Genomic DNA, 18,829 nt, shown 5'->3' on the forward strand with positions numbered 1-18,829 from the left:
TCCCTGGCCCCCCCTTCTCTCTCTCCCCTCCCCCCAGGAGATGTTTTTGGTGTTTCTGCTCTGTACAGGAGGTGTTTTCTGGTGCTTCCTGGTGTTGTGGGGACTCCTCTGTCCCTGAGGCTCTTTTGGGGTTCTCCGTGGGGCAGTTTTGGGGTTCCCCCTGACACCCTACGCCCCGGGGAAGTTTTGGGGTTCTCCTGAACCCCCACTTTCCCCCCCCTCGACGTTTTTGGGGTCACTTGACGTGTTTTTGGGTGCTTCCCGGTGTTTTCAGGGCTCCTCTGTCCCTGGGGCTCTTTTAGGGTTCCCTCCAGGGCTGTTTTGGGGGTCCCCCTGGGAAATTTTGGGGGTCCCCCTGAACCCCCCATTTTTTTTCCCTCCCCCTCCCCAGGAGATATTTTTGGGGTATTTCCTCCCTCAAAGGAGGCGTTCTGGGGTTCATCTCTGCTTGGGGCTGTTTTTGGGGTGCCCCAAACCCTTTTTTTTTTCCCTGTGAGATATATTTTGGGGTTCCCCTGACACCCCCAACCCCGGGGAAGTTTTGGGGTGCTCCTGACCCCCCCCAATTTTTTTTCCTCCCCCCCAGGAGGTGGATATCTACACGGTGAAGGTGGAGGAGCTGAGCTTCACGGCCCCGTTCTGCCTCCAGGTGAAGCGCAACGATTACGTCCATGCCCTGGTGGCTTATTTCAACATCGAGTTCACCCGGTGCCACAAACGCACAGGATTCTCCACCAGTGAGGAGGGGGGACCCCGAAAATGGGCTGGGGGACCCAAAAATGGGGAGGATCCTGAAAATGGGGTGGGGGACCCTGAAAATGGGGAGGGAGGTGAAAAAATGAGAGGCGGCAAAAAGGGCAGAAAAAACGGGGTGGGAGGGAAGGGAAAAGGGGGGACAGGAATAAAAGGGGGGCAGGGATAAAAGAGGGGGACCCCGAAAATGAAGGGGGGACCCCAAAAATGGGGAGGATCCCGAAAATGGGGTGGGGGACCCTGAAAATGGGGAGGGAGGCGAAAAAATGAGAGGTGGCAAAAAGGGCAGAAAAAAGCAGCATGGGAGGGAAGGGAAGGAGATGGGAAAGGGGGGGACAGGAATAAAAGGGGGGGCAGGAGTAAAAGAGGGGAACCTGAAAATGAAGGGGGGACCCCAGAAATGGAGGAGGGACCCCAAAAATGGAGGAGGGACCCCAGAAACGGGGGTGCTACCAAAAAATGGTTGGAAAAGAGGGAAGGGGGATGCGAAGTTGGGGAGAAAGGGATGAGGGAAAAAATCGGGGGCAGAAAAAAAGTTGGGGGGGCACAAAACTGGGCAGAAAAAGGGGGGGGCACCTGAGCTGGGTGTCCCCCCGGTGTCCCCCCGGTGTCCCCTGATGTCCCCTGATGTCCCCAGGCCCTGAGTCCCCCTACACACACTGGAAGCAGACGGTGTTCTACATGGAGGATTATCTGACTGTCAAGACGGGAGAGGAGATCTTTGGCACCATCACCATGAAGCCCAATGCCAAGAACAACGTGAGCTTGGGGACACTGGGGACACCAGGGGGTCCTTGGGGACATCAGGGGACACTGGGGACACCAGGGGTCCTTGGGGACATCAGGGGACACTGGGGGGTCCTTGGGGACATCAGGGGACACCGGGGACACCAGGGGTCCTTGGGGACATCAGGGGACACCGGGGGTCCTTGGGGACATCAGGGGACACTGGGGACACCGGGGGTCCTTGGGGGACATCAGGGGACACTGGGGACACCAGGGGGTCCTTGGGGACATCAGGGGACACTGGGGACATCAGCAGGACCTTGGGGACACTTGGGGACAGAGGGGGACAAAGGGGGACAGGAGGATGCTCCAAGTTCTGGTGCTGTTCCCCATCCCCAGGAAGGGGTTTTGGGATCTCCCTTTGCTTTTGGGGGGGGGGGGGGGGTTCCAGGGGGGTCTGGGGGGGCCCATAGGGGGGAGTTGGGGTCCCCCCCATATTTTGGGGTCCCCCCAATATCTTGAGGTCCCCTCCCAGTTTGGGGGGGCCCCCATGGGAATTTGAGGGGGGTCCCTGGGGGGTTTGCAGGGATTGCTTTGCCTGGGTGGGTTCCCTCTGTGCTTTGGGGGTTACTTTAGGTTTGGGGGGGGTCCTTGGGGATTTTTGGGGGCCCCCCCATATTTTGGGGTCCCCTCCCTATTTGGGGCAGCTCCCATGGGAATTTGAGGGGGGGTCCCTGAGGGGTTTTATAGGATCGCTTTGCCTGGGTGGTGGTTCCCTTTGTGTTTTGGGGGTTCCTTTGGGTTTGGGGGGGTCCTTGGGATTTTTGGGGTCCCCCCCCATATCTTGGGGACCCCTCCCGGTTTGGGGGGGCTCCCATGGGAATTTGAGGGGGGGTTTGCAGGGATCGCTTTGCCTGGGGGGGTGGTTCCCTTTGTGTTCTGGGGGTTGCTTTGGGTTTGGGGGGGGGATCCTTGGGGATTTTTGGGGTCCCCCCCGTATTTTGGGGTCCCCTCTGACCCCCCCTTTGTGTCCCCCCCCAGCGTGACCTCGACTTCACCATTGACCTCGACTTCAAGGGGCAGCTCTGTGAACTCTCCTGCTCCACCGATTACCGCATGCGCTAAAGGGGGGGGACGGACACCCCCCCAAAACGGGACCCCCCCTCAAAAGGGGACACCCCCAAAACGCGACCCCCCCCAAATGGGACCTCTCGACCCCCAGGGAGGGGTGGCAGCTGTCACCAGGGACCCTCCCTTTGTCCCCAGGAGGGGATTGAACCCCATTCCCCCCCCCTCCCCATTTAGGGGTCCCCGGTTTTTTTGGGGGGTGTCCCCAGGTCCCTGGGGGGGTCCCCATTATCCTTAGGGGGGTCCCCAAGTCCCTGGGGGGTCCCCAAATCCCCTGGGGGGGTCCCCATTGTTTTGGGGGTTCCCCAAATTTTTGTGCCCCCTCCCCGAATTTTAGGGGGGGGTCTTTTTTTTTTTTTTTTTTTTCCAGGGGGAGTCCCCCAATTTCTTCGGGGTCCCCACTTGGGTGAGGGGGGGGACCTTTACCTCGGGGGGGGGGGAAAGGGAGGGGGTGCCCCCCATGGACCTTTTTTTGAGTCATTGTCCCCTGACCTTGGGTTTTTTTTTGGGGGGGGGGGTCCCCTCCCACTCCCCCCTTCCCCTCCCCATAAATTTTGGGGGGGGAGGTCTCGGTTTTTTTTGGGGGGGGGGGAGGGGTCACAGGGGTTGTTTCCCCCCCCCCCCCCAATTTCATAACTTATGTTTTTATATGGGGCATAAACACAACCAGAATGTGGGGGTGTGTGACATCATTGGGGGGGTGACATCATGGGGGGGGGTTGACATCACAGGGGGGGGGTGACCCCCCACGAGTGGTCTTTGGTGTCTTTTGGGGAGGGGGTTTTACCCCATCCCCACCCCCCAGTATCCCTTGGGAGGGTCCCTTATTGTCCCCATTGTCACCCTGGGTGGGGGGTGTCCCTCTAATGCCCTCCCCCCAATTGTCACTTGTGGGGGGGTCCCTGAGGGTGTTCTTTGTCACCATTGTCACCTGGGGGGGGGGCACACAATCCTCCCACCTGCCCAATGTCCCCAAGGGAGTCCCCAGTGTCACCCGGAGCAGTTTTTGGGAAGGGGGGGTGGGGGTGGGTGACACCACCTCCCCCCCAAATTCTTTATTCCCTGTGGAGGGGACACGCCCCCCCCCCCCAAAAAAAAAGTCCCCTGAGGGACTTGAGGGTCCTGTGGGGGGGGTCTCGGGGATTTTGGGGGGGTCCCAAAGGTCGTGGGGGGGTTCCAGGGATTTCGGGAGGGTCTTAGGGGTTTGGGGGGGTTTATTTTTTTTTTGGGGGGGGGGGGTCAGAGTTCATCGTGTGGCCTCTCTAGGTCCTGCCCGTAGTTGGTGGCCTGGCTACCAACAAAGAGCTCCCAGTGGCCCAAAATCTCCTCCTTTGTCAGGTGACCGTCCTGGGGGGGGGAGGGGCCACAAGTGAGGGGGGGCAGGGGGGAAGCCACCCCCCACCCCCCCCTCCAACCCCTTACACCCCCCCCCAGCACCCATGGGTGCTCCCCTCCCCCAATAAAGGCTCCCAGGGGACCCTCACTCCTCCCCCCCCCAAAGGGCACCCATGGGTGGGGTGGTCCCCCCTGCCCCCCCTCCCAGGGGACCCTCATGTCCGGGGGGGGGGTGGGATTGGTGAATGGGGGGACCTGGGGGGGGGTGGGAGATGGGTGAAGGAGGGGGGGCTTGGGGAGGGAACTGGTGAATTAGGAGGGTCTGGGGGGGGGGTTAATGGGTGGGGGGGCTGAGTGGGGGGTGGGCTTTGGGGGGGGGGTTGGTGAATAGGGGGGGTCTTGGGGTTTAATGAGTGGGGGGGTGGGAGATGGGGGAGTGGGGTTTTTGAGGGGGATTGGTGAATGGGGGGGGGTCTCAGGGGAGTGGGTTTTGGGGGGGGATTGGGGCTGGGGGGGGTGAATGGGTGGGGGGGTGGGAGATGGGTGAAGGAGGAGGGGGGAATTGGTCAGTGGGGAGGGGTCTGGGGGGGGTGTGGTTATTTGGGGAGGGGGGGGGGGGGGTCACCTTGTTGCTGGTCTGAGTGGTGCAGGAGGTGGGCGGCCTCGACCCCCACCCAATCGCTGCTCGGGGGTCTCAGGCCAATGCTCGAGCTCGGAGGGGTCCAAGCGCCCGTCCCCGTCCCGGTCCCGACCCCCCCGGAACTGCGCCCGCTCCTCACGCACCCACTCGGGTTCGGGGGTCCCCGGGGACCCCTCGTACAGCTCAGCTTTAGGGGGGGGGGCGGGGAAAGGGGCAGGGTCAGGGGATGGGGGTCCCATCACACCCCCCACCCCCCAAAAAAAAAAAAAAAAAACCCCAAAACAAAAAAACCCAGGGGTCCCGGTGGTCCCAACCCCAAAAAAGGGACACAGGGGGCCGTGTGTAGTTCCCCCCCCCGCCCAAAAAGAAGGGACCTGGGGGTTGTGTGCCCCCCCCCCCCCCCCAAAAAAAAAAAAGGACCCCAGTTCAGGTGATCCCACCCCAAAAAGGGACCCGGGGGTCGTGTCCCCCCCCCTCAAAAAAAAAAAAAGGACCCAGGTATCCCCCCCCCCAAAAAAAAAGAGACCCAGGGACTTCTGTCCCTGTCCCCCCCCCCAAAACAAAAAAAAAGGCACCCAATCCACGTGATCTCATCCCAAAATGGAACCCAGGGGGTGATCCATCCCCCCCCCAAAAAAAGGGACCCAGGCATCCCCCCCCCCCTCCCAAAAAAGGGACCCCAGGGGTCGTGTGTTTCCCCCTCCCCCCAGAAAAGAAGGGACCCAGTCTGGGTGATCTCACCCTGTAAAGGGACCTGGGGGGGTGGTCTGTCCCCCCCCCTAAAAAAGGGACCTGGGGATTGTGTGTGTGGTGTCCCCCCCCAAAAACCTCCAAACCCACCCCAAAACCTCCAAACCCACCCCAAAACCCCCCCCAAAAAAGGGACCCAATCTGCATGATCCCACCCCAAAAAGGGACCCGGGGGGGGTGGGCCGATCCCCCCACCCTCGGGGTTTTTTTTTTTTTTGGGGGGGGGGGGTGTCTCACCGATGTATTCCTCAAGCTGCACGAACCCATCTCGGTCCCGGTCCAAATCCTCCAGCGTCTCCTGAAAATTTGGGAAGGGGGGGGAACCACATGAACCACTTCCCCCTTCTCCCACCCCCTCAGGGGGGGGTCCCAGGCACCGGGGGGGGGATTGGGAGGGTTTTATTCTTTTTGGGGGGGGGGGGGGGGGGGATGGTTTCGGACCGTGACCACCACAGCCCTCATGTGCTCGAAATCCTCAGGGTGGAGGAAAGCGGCGAATTCGGTTCTGGTGGCTCCGTCCCCGTCCGGGTCGGCGCTTCGGAACCGACGCTGATCCCGGGCCAGAAGCTCCCGGTACCGCCCTGCCTGCTGCGTCCCCCCCAAAATCATCCTCTGGGGAAAAAGGGAGGAGGTCAGAGGGGGAGGGGGGAGACGAAGGGGTTCGGGGAGCCCCCCGCAAAAAAACCCAAAAATGGACCCAGGGGTCCGGGGATCCCAAAAAACCCAAAATGGACCCAGGAGCCCCCAAAAAACACAAAGTGGATCCAGGAGACCCCCCCAGAACCTCCCCCAAGATGGACCCAAGGGTCCGGGGACCCCAAAAAAACCCAAAATGGACCCAGAACCTCCCCCAAAACGGACCCAGGATTCCGGGAGACCCCTCCCCAATTCACTGCGTGGCTCCCCCTCTTCTTGAGGGTTTTTTGGGGTTTTTTTTGGGGGGTGGGGGTGTCTTTTTTCCCTTTTCCTCCCCCCCTCTCCTCACCGGGGGGTCCATAGGTCTCGTGCCGATATTCCTCCCATGTCACGACCCCGTCCCTGTCGCGATCGTGGCGGCTCCAGCTCCGCTCCAGGGTCTCCTCACGATCCCTCCGGTGCCTCCGCTCCATCCACGCCCCCAGCTCGGACGCGGTCACCGCCCCATCCCCGTCCCCATCGATCACCCCCCACCAGGAGCCTGGGGAGGGGGGGAGACACGAAAAAAGAGGGGGTCAGGAACCCCAAAAACCTCCAAACCCACCCAAAACCGCAAAACCCCAAGCTCACCCCCAAAAACTCCGAAACCTCCTAAACACCCCAAAAAAAACGGCTTCAAAAACCCAAAGTTCCTTAAACCCCCCCAAAACCAGATTCAAACCCTCCCAAAATCACCCCAAAAAAGTCGGGGGGGGGGGCACGAAAAAAGGGGGGGTCAGGGAACTGTAAAAAAACCACAAAACCCACTGCAAAACCCCAAACTCACCCCAAAAACCCCAAAACGCCCTTAAACACCCCCAAAAAACAGGCCCAAAACGTCCTACCCCCAAAAAAATAACCCACCAGGAGGCTGAGGGAAAAAGGGGGTGTCAGGGAACCCCAAAAAACCAAGCCCACCTCAAACCCCCAAAACTTCCTTAAAGACCCCTAAAAAGCAGCTTAAAAATGTCCTAACCCCCCAAAAAAAAATCACCCCCAACAAAAGTCGGGGGGGACATGAAAAAGGGGGGGGCCAGGGAACCCCAAAAACCTCCAAACCCACCCCAAAACCCCAAACCCACCCAAAAACCTTGACCCTGCCCCCAAATCTCCCTTGACCCCCCCTAAAACCCCCAAATCACCCCTCAAAACCCCTTTATTTGGGGGGGGGGCATTTAAAAAGGGGGGGTCAGGGCACCCCTAAACCCCCCAAGCCCCCTCAGGACCCCCCTAAACCCCTTCACGAGCCCCCCCAAACTCCTCAGGACCCCCTCAGGACCCCACAGATCCCCCCAGGATCCCCCCAGCCCCCCCCCAGGACTCCTCAAGACCCCCCCAAACCCCCTCAGGACCCACCCAGACCCCCTCAAACCCCCCTCAGGACCCCCCCGGACTCCCTCAGGATCCCTCAGAACCCCCCCAAACCCCACCCCCTGGATCCCCCCCCCTCTCCCTGCCTCAGTTTCCCCCAGCTCCTGAATCCCTCCCCAAATTTGTGGGTCCCTCCCCAATTTTTTTAGGGTCCCTCCCAAATTTTTAGGGTCCCCTCCCAAACTTGTGGGGTCCCCCCCAGATTTTTGGGGACCCCCCTGCCCCCTACCCGAGGCGCCTTTGACTCTCTTGGGGGGTCAATTGGTCGAAGGTTTGGGCTTCCTGGGACCCCAAAAAAACTTGGTGGTCGTAGGCGAATCCTTGGCTGTGGTCGTGGGGAGCCCCCCCCCCCCAAGATCCCGGTGGGGGGAACCCCCCCCCCCAAAATCCCCGTGGGGGAGGCCCCCCCCCCCCAGGGACAGCGCTGCCAACCACAGACACCCCCCAAAAAGCATCCTGGGGATGGGGGGGGAGAGGGGGAAAAGGGGTCAGCAACCCCCCCCAAAAACAACCCCAGCCCCCCCCAAATGACCCCAAACCCCCCCCCCCAAAAACACCCCGACCCCCCAGATGACCCCAAAACCTCTCCCGGACCCCTCAGGACCCCCCCAAAACCTCCAAGACCCCCCCAGACCCTCCCAGGACCCCTCCAGACCCCCTCAGGACCCCACCGGACCCCCCCAGGACCCACGCCAAAACTCCCCAGGACCCCCACAAGCCCCCCCAGGACCCCCTGAACTCCCCAGGACCCCCCCAAATCCCCTCAGGATGCCCCAGGATCCCCCCCAAATCCTCTCAGGACCCCCCCAAACCCCTTCATTACCCCCCAAACCTCCTCAGGACCCCCCCAGGAACCCCCTAAATCCCCTCAGGACACCCCAGGATCCCTCAGGACCCCCACAGGACCCCCCCAGACCTCCCTAGGACCCCCTCAGGACCCCCCAAACCCCCCCAGCACCCCCCAAATCTCCCCCCCCCCTCCGCCATCTTTCACCTTTCCCGTCCCCTCCCGGGGGTCCCAGACGCTTTTGGCCCCGCCCCCCCGTGTCCCTCCCGACCAATCAGAAGGCGCGGAACCCACGTGGGGGCGTTCCCGCCGCGCTCCCATTGGCTGCCGCCCGCCACGTCGAGGACAAAAAAAAAAAAAAAAAAAAAAAAAAGTTTCTTTTGCCCCAAAAATTGAGTTTTTCGGCCCAAAAAAGGGAAAGGAGGGGGCGGGGTTATACTGGGGGAGGGTACTGGGCTGAACTGGTGCGGGGGTGCACGGTTTATACTGGGATGGACTGGTTTATACTGGGATGGAGACTGGGATATACTGGCCTGAAGTGGTTTATATAGGGATATACTGGGGTGAACTGGCTTAAACTGGGATATACTGGAATGAACTGGTTTATACTGGGATGGACCGGGATGAACTGGGATGGAGACTGGGATATACTGGCCTGAAGTGGTTTATATGGGGATATACTGGGATGAACTGGCTTAGACTGGGATATACTGGCTGAACTGGTTTGGACTGGGGGGGGGATTGGGAGCAGGGACTGGGATATGCTGGGCTGGACTGTTTATACTGGGATGAAGACTGGGATATACTGGCCTGAAGTGGTTTTTACTAGGATATACTGGGATGAACTGGGATGAACTGGGGCTGCTTCCAGTTGGCGGCCGGTCACCAGCGGTGTCCCCCAGGGATCAGTACTGGGCCCGGTCCTGTTCAATATCTTCATTGATGACTTGGATGAGGGGATTGAGTCCATCATCAGCAAGTTTGCTGATGACACCAAGCTGGGGCGAAGTGTTGATCAGCTGGAAGGCAGGAGGATTCTGCAGAACGACCTGGACAGACTGGAGAGATGGGCTGACTCCAATGGGATGAGCTTCAACAAGGCCAAGTGCCGGGTCCTGCACTTTGGCCACAACAACCCCATGCAGCGCTACAGACTGGGGACAGAGTGGTTGGAGAGCAGCCAGGCAGAAAGGGACCTGGGAGTCTGGATTGACAGGAAGCTGAACATGAGCCAGCAGTGTGCCCAGGTGGCCAAGAAGGCCAATGGCATCCTGGCATGTATCAGAAACAGCGTCACCAGCAGGTCCAAGGAGGTGATTCTTCCCCTGTACTCAGCCCTGGTAAGGCCACACCTTGAGTACTGTGTTCAGTTCTGGGCCCCTCAGTTCAAGAAGGATATTGAGGTCCTCGAACAGGTCCAAAGGAGGGCAGCCAAGCTGGTGAAGGGACTCGAACACAGATCCTATGAGGAGAGGCTGAGGGAGCTGGGGCTGTTCAGCCTGAAGAAGAGGAGGCTCAGGGGAGACCTCATTGCTCTCTACAACTACCTGAAAGGAGGATGGAGCCAGGCGGGGGTTGGTCTCTTTTCCCAGGCAACTCTCAGTAAGACAAGAGGGCATGGTCTTAAATTGTGCCAGGGGAAGTTCAGATTGGATATTAGAAAGAATTTTTTCACGGAAAGGGTGATCAGACATTGGAACGGGCTGCCTGGGGAGGTGGTGGACTCTTCGTCCCTGGAGACATTTAAAAAGCGACTCGATATGGCACTCAGTGCCATAGTCTAGTGACTTGACTGTGCGGTAGATGTTCAAGGGTTGGACTCGATGATCTCTGAGGTCCCTTCCAAGCCAGCCTATTCTATGATTCTATGATTCTATGATTTTGGGCTGAACTGGTTTCTAATGGGATGGACCGGGATATACTGAGATGGAGACTGGGATATACTGGGTTGAACTGGTTTATACTGGGATGGGCTGGGCTGAACTGGTGTGATTTATGGGAGTCCCTTTGTTTTTTGGGGGCGTTTCGGGGGCAGGAGGGTCCCTTTTTGGGGTGTTTTGGGGGGGTCCCTTTTTTGGGGGGTGTCTTGGGAGGGTCCCTTTTTTTGGGGGTCCCTTTTTACCAATAATTTTTTTTTGGGGGGGGTCCCTTTTTTGGGGGTCCCTTTTTGCAACAATTTTTTTTGGGGGGGTCCCTTTTTGTGGGGTGTTTTGTGGGTGGGGGGGGCCCCTTTTGCGGGGTCCCTTTTTGCAATAATTTTTTTTTTGGGGGGGTGTCCCTTTTTGGGGTTGTTTTCGGGGGGGGTTTCCTTTTTGCAATAATTTTTGTGAAAAATTAGGGTTTAAAATTGTAGTTTATTGTTTTGCTGAGCGCATCTTTCAGTTAACAACGTTTGTTTGAGGTGTAGGTTTGGGCTGCTTGTGGGGAAGAGGGGTCAGAAAAACAGGAGGAGGGGCCCGCGAACAGGGACGCCCGGTGACCCTTCCCCTGTGTCCTGGGCCAGGATAAAGGGGATTTTCTGTCTCGCACTTTGTTTTCAGCTCAGTCTCCTCTAAGTAGCTGCACTTGCTGAAATGGCTCAGATTTGAGTGCCAGAGCTCAGCTCCAGTTCCATGTGTGGGCCAGAGGGTTCATTTTCCTAAGGAAAGCACATGGACAGTGTATTTCTTCCCAATGCTTTCTGATGCCACTCAAGTTTCAAAGCCTTATTCTAAAAGAGGCTTCATGGCAGCTCTGCTCTACAGCTAATACAGTTAATTAATGTCCAAACTCTCCACTAGGTTATGGAGCCTGAAGAGGACCATGCAGTGCAGGACCATTTGGTAAGCAGGTTTGTTTGACAATGCATTATTTTTGCTGCAAGACAGGAGTTATTTCCTAAGCTAGAGAAACCCTGTGCAGAATTGTCCTGGTTTGGGCCAGGATAAAGGGGATTTTCTGTCTTGCACTTTTGCTTTCAGCTCAGTCTCCTCTAAGTAGCTGCACTTGCTGAAATGAACAGCAAGTTTCTCAGTCAGTGTCTGCTTCTGGGACTGATAACACTCGATGTCTCTACAGTTACTGCTGGAGACTGGTGTGCAGACCCAAGGACACTGCTCGGTTCTGAGGAACATTTTGGGCTCTGGAAAAATAAAAGGAGTAAAAAGGTCACACCTGCAACCCTCCTTTGTGGAGGAACGGACAAGGGAAATGACCAAAATTGACCATACAGAGAATTCCATCCCATACTCAGTATAAATTTGAGGGATCACAAGGGTCAAACCCCTTCCTGATTCCCCTTCTTCCCCTGTCCCCTTTTGCTTCAGCATCCTGGGAAGATTCCATCCGTTCCTCTGCCTGTGCTCCTGATCCATCCCAGCCCATATCTGTGTGTTCCTGCCTCCAGCTCCTGACTGCTGCTGACTCCAGGAGTCCAGCCTGGACTTTCCCAGGGCTGCCCTGCAGCCTCAGTCGTGACGTGCGCGTTATTGTGGGAGAGGGGGGAGGAACATGGTATCCATTTTCCTGTATATTTGTATACATTTAGTAATTTTTCCTATTTATCATTACTTTTTCATTAAAGCTGTGTAGTTTAGTTTCCCTCCCATCAGTCTCTCTCCCTTCCTCTCTCTCCTTTCTTTATCAGGGAGGGGAGGGAGATTAACAGAGAGCATCTGTCACTCGGTTTAATTACCAGGCCAGTGTTAAACCCTGACACCCTCAGTAACAGAATGAAGCCCACGAAACGGGAACCAACGCTGAGGGAGCCCGCGGGGTGGGTGTTAAAACCACTGACTTGATGTTTCAGCAGTAAAACTTTTTATTGAGAACGTGACAGCTCTGGAAGTGAAGCAGCACTGGGCGGCCGGGGAGCCACAGCTCCAGCAACCGGCTCAGCCCTTCAATAACGTCAATTTATACTTTTCGTACACCCCTCCCCTCAGTCTCCAGCAGTTTATCATTGGTTCCCATCCCGCGGTGACTGGGAGAACACTGGGAGGAACTGGGAGTGACTGGGAGCACACTGGGAGTGACTGGGAGTGACTGGGAGAATGCTGGGGACAACTGGGAGTAACAGGGAGTAAGTGGGAGCACACTGGGAGGAACTGGGAGTGACTGGGAGGAAACTAGGAGTGACACTGGGGACAAGGGTGATGGGAAGGAGTCTGGGAGAGCACTGGGGACGCTGGGGACAGGGCCAAGGACACCAAGGGTGACAATGCCAATGCCACCCCCAGGTACCCCCACGCCCAGGACCTCCCCACCCTGATCCGGGTCAGCATCGAGAGCGGCCACATGACACATCATCACCCCACCCTTCTCCATATTCTCCAACCCCTTCCATGTCCTCCATCCCATTCTCCACATTCTCCATCCCTTTTTCCACCTTCTCCAACCCCTTCTCCATATTTTTCATCCCCTTCTCCACATTCTCCGTCCCCTTTTCCATCTTCTCCATCTTCTCCATTCCATTTCCCATCTTCATGTTCCCCACCCCATTATCTAAATTTTCCACCCCCTTCTCCATCTTCTCCATCCCCTTCCATGTCCTCCATCCCATTCTCCACCTTCTCCATCCCTTCTTCCACCTTTTCCATCCCCATTGCCCAAATTTTCCACCACCTTCTCCATATTCTCCAACCCCTTCCCCATATTTTCCACCCCCTTCTCCATCTTCTCCACCCCCTTTTCCCCGTTACCTCGGGGACATCTCCCAGGGGGTCCCTCCAAGGAATTTGGGGACAATCATGCCATGTGGCTGTGACGCTGCCCCCGGCGGCTCCGGAATTCTGCACCCCTCCCCCCTGGAGGGAGGGAAATTCCTCCCTTGGGATTTGGGATTCCAGGACACTTCCCCTCCCCCCTTCCCACCCCACCCGGGGTGATTTGGGGAGGGGGCTGACCTGAATGTCCCCAAAATGTCCCCTGGGTGGACATTGGGGTCCTCAATGGTCAAGAGGTTGGGTGGGGGGGTCCCATGGGTGCAAAATGAGGGGGGGGGACTTTTGGGGGGAGTTGAGGGGTGTCTGGAAAATTGGGGTGCAGGGGGGGTCCCTTCTGGGGGCAGGGAAGGGAGAAGGGGGGTTGGCCAAGAGGTTGGGGGGGGTCGGGTCCCATGGGTGGAGATGACGGGGGGGAGCCCCAAAGTCCAGGGGGGCCTGGGAAGGGGGGGACAAAATCTGGAGGGAGGGGGGTGTCCAATCTGGGGTTGGCGCCCAACGTGGAGATGGGGGGAGTCTCAGTGTTGTGGGAAAACGGGGTGCAGGGGGGGTTCTCGGTGGACAACGGGGGGTCTGGGTGATGGGTCCAGGAAATTGGGGGTCCTGGGGATCCCTTTGTGAAGGGCAGGGGGGGGGGGGGTGTTGGCCGAGAGGTCCCGGGGGAGTTTGGGGGGGGTTCCCAGGAGATTGGGGGTTGGCCAATAGGTCGGGTGGGGGTCCCATGGGTGCAGATGGGGGGAATGGGAGGGGGGTGTCCCGGTGCAAAGGAACTGGGGGTGTGGGACCCCCATAAAGGGGGTCCAGGAGGGTCTGGGAAGGGGGGGGACAAAATTTGGAGGGGGTTGAGTGTCCAACGTGGGGATGTGGGAGCCTCAGTGTTGTGGGAAAAGGGGGTGCAGGGGGGGTCCCTGTGGACAGGGGAGGTTTGGGGGGCAGGGGAGGGGTTTGGGGGCCTCGTGGGGGGGGGGGGTCTCACCACCGGTGTCCACTCTGAGGTCCAGGTCCTTGCTGAGCAGCAGGGACACCATGAGGGTGATGCCCACCACAGCCACGACCCCCAGGACCACCACGTCCGCGGCCATCGCTCCGAAGTCACTCCGGGTCCGCCGCCCCAACCTCCCCCTCCCTTTTAAACCTTTAACCCCACCCCACCCACCTTCCAGCCAATAGCAGCTCTCCAGCCTTGATGATGTCACCGGGCGCCGGGCAGATTAAGGAAAGCGAAAGCGAAAACGAAGGGAGGGGCAAAGGGCATCGGGAGGACCTTGAGACCCCCCCCCCCCCCCTCCCCCCCCCCAGGGATCCCCAAACCCCCCCGGACCTTTCCTCAGTGACCCCCACTCCCCCATTTTGGGTCAGGGGATAAATTTGGGGGTGGGGGGAGGCGACAAAAAAAACCCCAAACAAACCAAAAAAAAACCTGGGATGTACCCGGCCTGGGAGGAAACTCTCAATGGGGCTCCGTGGGGGGAAATCTTGGTGGGTTTGGGCCCTAAAAAACAAACCCCAATTTTGGGGATTCCGTGGGGTGCGTGGGGGGCAGGAAAAGCCAAAAAAATCAGAAAAAAATCAGGAAAAAAAAAATCAGGAAAAAATAAATGAGAGAAACAGAAAAAAGAAAGAGGACAGGAAAAAATCAGAGGAGAGGAAAAGTTCCAATCACTCCCAGTCATGCCCAGTCACTCCCAGTGTGTCCCCAGTTTGCTCCCAGTTGCTCCCAGACACTTCCAGTTCCTCCCAGTGTGTTCTCAATTTGCTCCCAGTTACTCCTAGTTGTCCCCAGCATTTTCCCAGTCACTTCAGGTTACTCCCAGTGTGCACCCTGTCACTCCCAGTCACTCCCAGTGTGTCCCCAGTTTGCTCCCAGACACTCCCAGTTCCTCTCAGCCACTCCCAGTCACTTCCAGTTCCTCCCGCTGTGTTCCCAATTTGCTCCCAGTTGCTCCCAGTTACTCCTAGTTGTCCCCAGCATTCTCCCAGTCACTCCTGGTTACTCCCAGTCACTCCCAGTGTGCACCCTGTCACTCCCAGTCACTCCCAGTGTGTCCCCAGTTTGCTCCCAGTTGCTCCCAGATGCTCACAGTTCCTCTCAGTAACTCCCAGTCACTCCCAGTGTTCTCCCAGTTCCTCCCAGATCCTCTCAGTGTGTTCCCAATTTGCTCCCAGTCACTCCCAGTTTGTCCCCAACATTCTCCCAGTTCCTCCCAGTTCCTCCCAGTGTTCCCAGTTTGCTCCCAGTTGCTCCCAGTTACTTCCAGTTGTCCCCGGCATTCTTCCAGTTCCTCCCAGTCACTCCCAGTTACTCCAGTTGTGCTCCCAGTCACCCCATTGTTCTCCCAGTCACTCCCAGTCACTCCCAGTGTGTTCCCAGTTGCTGGGAACTGGGAGTAACTGTGAGGAAACTGGAAGTAAATGGGCTCGGCGTGTTCCCAATGTCCCCAGCGCCCCCAGCACCCCCATTGTCCCCAATGTCCCCCCAGGTACTTGACCTCCCGGGGTCTCCTGGAAGGTTCCAGCCCTCCCCCCCTGCCACCCCTCTTGTCCCCAGCTGAAAGGGACACCGAGTACCAATCCTGGGCCTTGGAGGGTTGGGCGGGGCGCAGCGGCCACGACGCCCCCATGGTGGCCCTGGAAGCCCTTTTGGTAGCCGGGGACGATTTTGAGGAGCTCTGTTCCCGGGGGGTCTTCCACGGGGGGGACAATGACTCCACAGGGACCATCGCCGCGGGGTGTTGGGGCTTGAGGTGGGGGCAGGGAAAAGTCCCCCCCCAGGCTCCATCGTTCCTTGAAATATCGGGAAAGGCTCCTGGAGGTCGCCCGATGCCTCCACGCTTTGGCCTGGGGCGGGACAGAGAGGTCCTGAGGTGGCCCAGGGGTGAACGGGGACCTTGGGTGGGTGGTTGGAGGGGTTTGGGGTCTTTGGGGGTCAACGGGGACCTTAGTTGGGTTCAACTGGGACCTTCTTGGGGTGATGGTGGAGGTCAAGAATGTCCTTGGGGGTCAACCGGGATCTTGGGTGGGTGGGGAGGGGTTTTTGGGTCTTTGGGGTTCAACTGAAATCTTTGTTGGGTCAACTGGGACCTTGGTTGGGTCAACTGGGACCTTGGTTAAATGGGGGGAGGGGGTTTTGGGTCTGCAGGGGTCCACTGGAGTCTCTGTTTGGTCAACTGGGACCTTCTTGGGGTGATGGGGGAGGTCAAGAATGTCCTTGGGGGTCGACTGGGACCTTGGTTGGGTGGGGGGTAGGGTTTTGGGTCGTTGGGGGTCAATGGGGACCTTAGTTGGGTCAACTGGGATCTTTGTTGTGTCAACTGGGACCTTCTTGGGGTGATGGTGGAGGTCAAGAAGGTCCTAGGGGGTCAACTGGGATCTTTGTTGGGTCAACTGGGACCCTGGTTGGGTGGGGGGAGGGGTTTTGGTGTCTTTGGGGTCAACTGGGACCTTTCTGGGACCTCCATGGCCACCTTCTGTTGTCCCTTTGTGTCCCCTCCCCCACCCCAAGGGGCCACCCCCAGAGTAAAGTTGTCCCCAAGGTCCCTTTGTGTCCCTCTCTGCCTCTTCCATCACCCTTCAGCCTCCCGGCCTTGGGCACAACACTTGGGCCACCAAGACCCCGTGGGTGGCCACCGACTTCTCATGGCTGAGGTGGCCCTGGGGTCACTGAGACCCCATGGGGGAGGTGACACCAGGGGGGCCACCAACGTCTCTTGGGTGAGGTGGCCCTTGGGCCACTGTCTTATGGTTGAGGTGGCCCTCCTTTGATTAATTCATTAATTCATTCATTCCTTCACTCATTAACTCACTCATTACCTCATTAATTAACTCATTCATTAACCCTTTTCCATCTTCATCCCCTTCTCCATCTTTTCCATCTTCTCCATGGGACCCTTCCCACCCCACAATGAAAGGCAAGGGAGGAAAAAAAAAAAAAAATCAACTCTCCCCCAAATCCCATTTATTGGGGTTTGGAGCCCAATTCCCTTGGAATCTTCTGCCGAGGAGGAACAAAAGGAAGGGGACAAAAAGGGGAAGGGGACGTTGGCCAAGGTCCTGGGAATGGGGGGACATCTCCATCCATCCCATCCCATCCCATCCTGGGAGAGGAAGAGGTGGGAGAGGGGGAGGAGGCTCTGGACTCAGGGATGCTGCAAGAGAGGTTTTCCTGGGAATCCTTTTCCAACCCCTTTTCCCCCAAATTTTCCATCCCCTTCTCCACCTTCTCCATTCCCATTTCCATCTTCTCCATCTTCCCCACCCCATTCCACCCCCTTCTCCATATTCTCCAACCCCTTCCATTCTCCACCTTCTCCATCCCTTTCTCCACCTTCTCCAACCCCTTCCCCATATTTTCCACCCCCTTCTCCATCTTCTCCACCCCCTTTTCCCTGTTACCTCGGGGACATCTCCCAGGGGGTCCCTCCAAGGAATTTGGGGACAATCATGCCATGTGGCTGTGACACTGTCCCTGGCGGCTCCGGAATTCTGCACCCCTCCCCCCTGGAGGGAGGGAAATTCCTCCCTTTGGATTTGGGATTCCAGGACACTTCCCCTCCCCCCCCCACCCCAGCCGGGGTGATATGGGGAGGGGGCTGACCTGAATGTCCCCAAAATGTCCCCTGGGTGGACATTGGGGTCCTCAATGGTCAAGAGGTTGGGTGGGGGGGTCCCATGGGTGCAAAATGAGGGGGGGGGACTTTTGGGGGGGGTTGAGGGGTGTCTGGAAAATTGGGGTCCAGGGGGGATCCCTTCTGGGACAGGGGGCAGGGAAGGGAGAAGGGGGGTTGGCCAAGAGGTTGGGGGGGGTCGGGTCCCATGGGTGGAGATGACGGGGGGGAGCCCCAAAGTCCAGGGGGGCCTGGGAAGGGGGGGACAAAATCTGGAGGGAGGGGGGTGTCCAATCTGGGGTTGGCGCCCAACGTGGAGATGGGGGGAGTCTCAGTGTTGTGGGAAAACGGGGTGCAGGGGGGGGTTCTCGGTGGACAACGGGGGGTCTGGGTGATGGGTTCAGGAAATTGGGGGTCCTGGGGATCCCTTTGTGAAGGGCAGGGGGGGGGGGGGGGTGTTGGCCGAGAGGTCCCGGGGGAGTTTGGGGGGGGTTCCCAGGAAATTGGGGGTTGGCCAATAGGTCGGGTGGGGGTCCCATGGGTGCAGATGGGGGGAATGGGAGGGGGGTGTCCCGGTGCAAAGGAACTGGGGGTGTGGGACCCCCATAAAGGGGGTCCAGGAGGGTCCGGGAAGGGGGGGGACAAAATTTGGAGGGGGTTGAGTGTCCAACGTGGGGATGGGGGAGCCTCAGTGTTGTGGGAAAAGGGGGTGCAGGGGGGGTCCCTGTGGACAGGGGAGGTTTGGGGGGCAGGGGAGGGGTTTGGGGGCCTCGTGGGGGGGGGGGGTGTCTCACCACCGGCGTCCATTCTGAGGTCCACGTCCTTGCTGAGCAGCAGGGACACCATGAGGGTGATGCCCACCACAGCCACGACCCCCAGGACCACCACGCCCGCGGCCATCGCTCCGAAGTCACTCCGGGTCCGCCGCCCCAACCTCCCCCTCCCTTCCCACCGCTCCCTTTTAAACCTTTAACCCCACCCCACCCACCTTCCAGCCAATAGCAGCTCTCCAGCCTTGATGATGTCACCGGGCGCCGGGCAGATTAAGGAAAGCGAAAGCGAAAATGAAGGGAGGGGCAAAGGGCATCGGGAGGACCTTGAGACCCCCCCCAGGGATCCCCAAACCCCCCCCAGGGATCCCCAAACCCCCCCCGGACCTTTCCTCGGTGACCCCACTCCCCCATTTTGGGTCAGGGGATAAATTTGGGGTTGGGGGGAGGGGACAAAAAAAAACCCAAACAAAACAAAAATATACAGGAAAATGGATACCACATTCCTCCCCCCTTTCCCCCAAGCTCTCACGTCACCACCGAGGCTGCAGGGCAGCCCTGGGAAAGTCCAGGCTGGACTCCTGGAGTCA

At 58.5% G+C, this 18,829-nt stretch overlaps 3 protein-coding genes and 2 long non-coding RNA genes across 5 annotated transcripts; 2 read left to right on the top strand and 3 right to left on the bottom strand.

Moving 5' to 3' along the window:
- Positions 1–586: 586 nt before the first annotated feature.
- Positions 587–2,786, top strand: LOC139790673 (protein arginine N-methyltransferase 1; the record flags this gene model as incomplete). Its single annotated transcript, XM_071732543.1, has 3 exons — positions 587–737; positions 1,391–1,512; positions 2,521–2,786. Coding segments are annotated over 3 exons (357 nt in total), but the record flags the coding sequence as incomplete, so codon positions are not given.
- Positions 2,787–3,610: 824 nt separating this feature from the next.
- Positions 3,611–8,501, bottom strand: LOC139790674 (reticulocalbin-3-like). The gene is given in 10 exon segments (XM_071732544.1): positions 3,611–3,957; positions 4,572–4,640; positions 4,642–4,769; positions 5,570–5,630; positions 5,774–5,944; positions 6,194–6,243; positions 6,318–6,509; positions 6,853–6,878; positions 7,608–7,834; positions 8,373–8,501. Coding segments are annotated over 10 exon segments (1,149 nt in total). The 5' UTR covers positions 8,487–8,501; the 3' UTR covers positions 3,611–3,846.
- Positions 8,502–11,875: 3,374 nt separating this feature from the next.
- Positions 11,876–15,758, top strand: LOC139790697 (ADP-ribosylhydrolase ARH1-like). The gene is given in 4 exon segments (XM_071732560.1): positions 11,876–11,919; positions 12,341–12,630; positions 15,300–15,610; positions 15,612–15,758. Coding segments are annotated over 4 exon segments (762 nt in total). The 3' UTR covers positions 15,729–15,758.
- A 52-nt stretch (positions 15,759–15,810) lies between these two features.
- Positions 15,811–16,526, bottom strand: LOC139790690 (uncharacterized). The gene is made up of 3 exons (XR_011723573.1): positions 16,142–16,526; positions 16,040–16,091; positions 15,811–15,967 (listed from the first exon to the last, which is right to left on the bottom strand). It is a non-coding gene; the product is annotated as an uncharacterized lncRNA (long non-coding RNA).
- A 277-nt stretch (positions 16,527–16,803) lies between these two features.
- LOC139790689 (uncharacterized) lies at positions 16,804–18,398 on the bottom strand. The gene is made up of 3 exons (XR_011723572.1): positions 18,264–18,398; positions 17,258–17,362; positions 16,804–17,010 (listed from the first exon to the last, which is right to left on the bottom strand). It is a non-coding gene; the product is annotated as an uncharacterized lncRNA (long non-coding RNA).
- Between the last annotated feature and the right edge of the window lie 431 nt (positions 18,399–18,829).

The sequence above is a fragment of the Heliangelus exortis genome, unplaced genomic scaffold, assembly GCF_036169615.1.
Source record: "Heliangelus exortis unplaced genomic scaffold, bHelExo1.hap1 Scaffold_131, whole genome shotgun sequence".
Lineage (NCBI taxonomy): Eukaryota > Metazoa > Chordata > Aves > Apodiformes > Trochilidae > Heliangelus > Heliangelus exortis.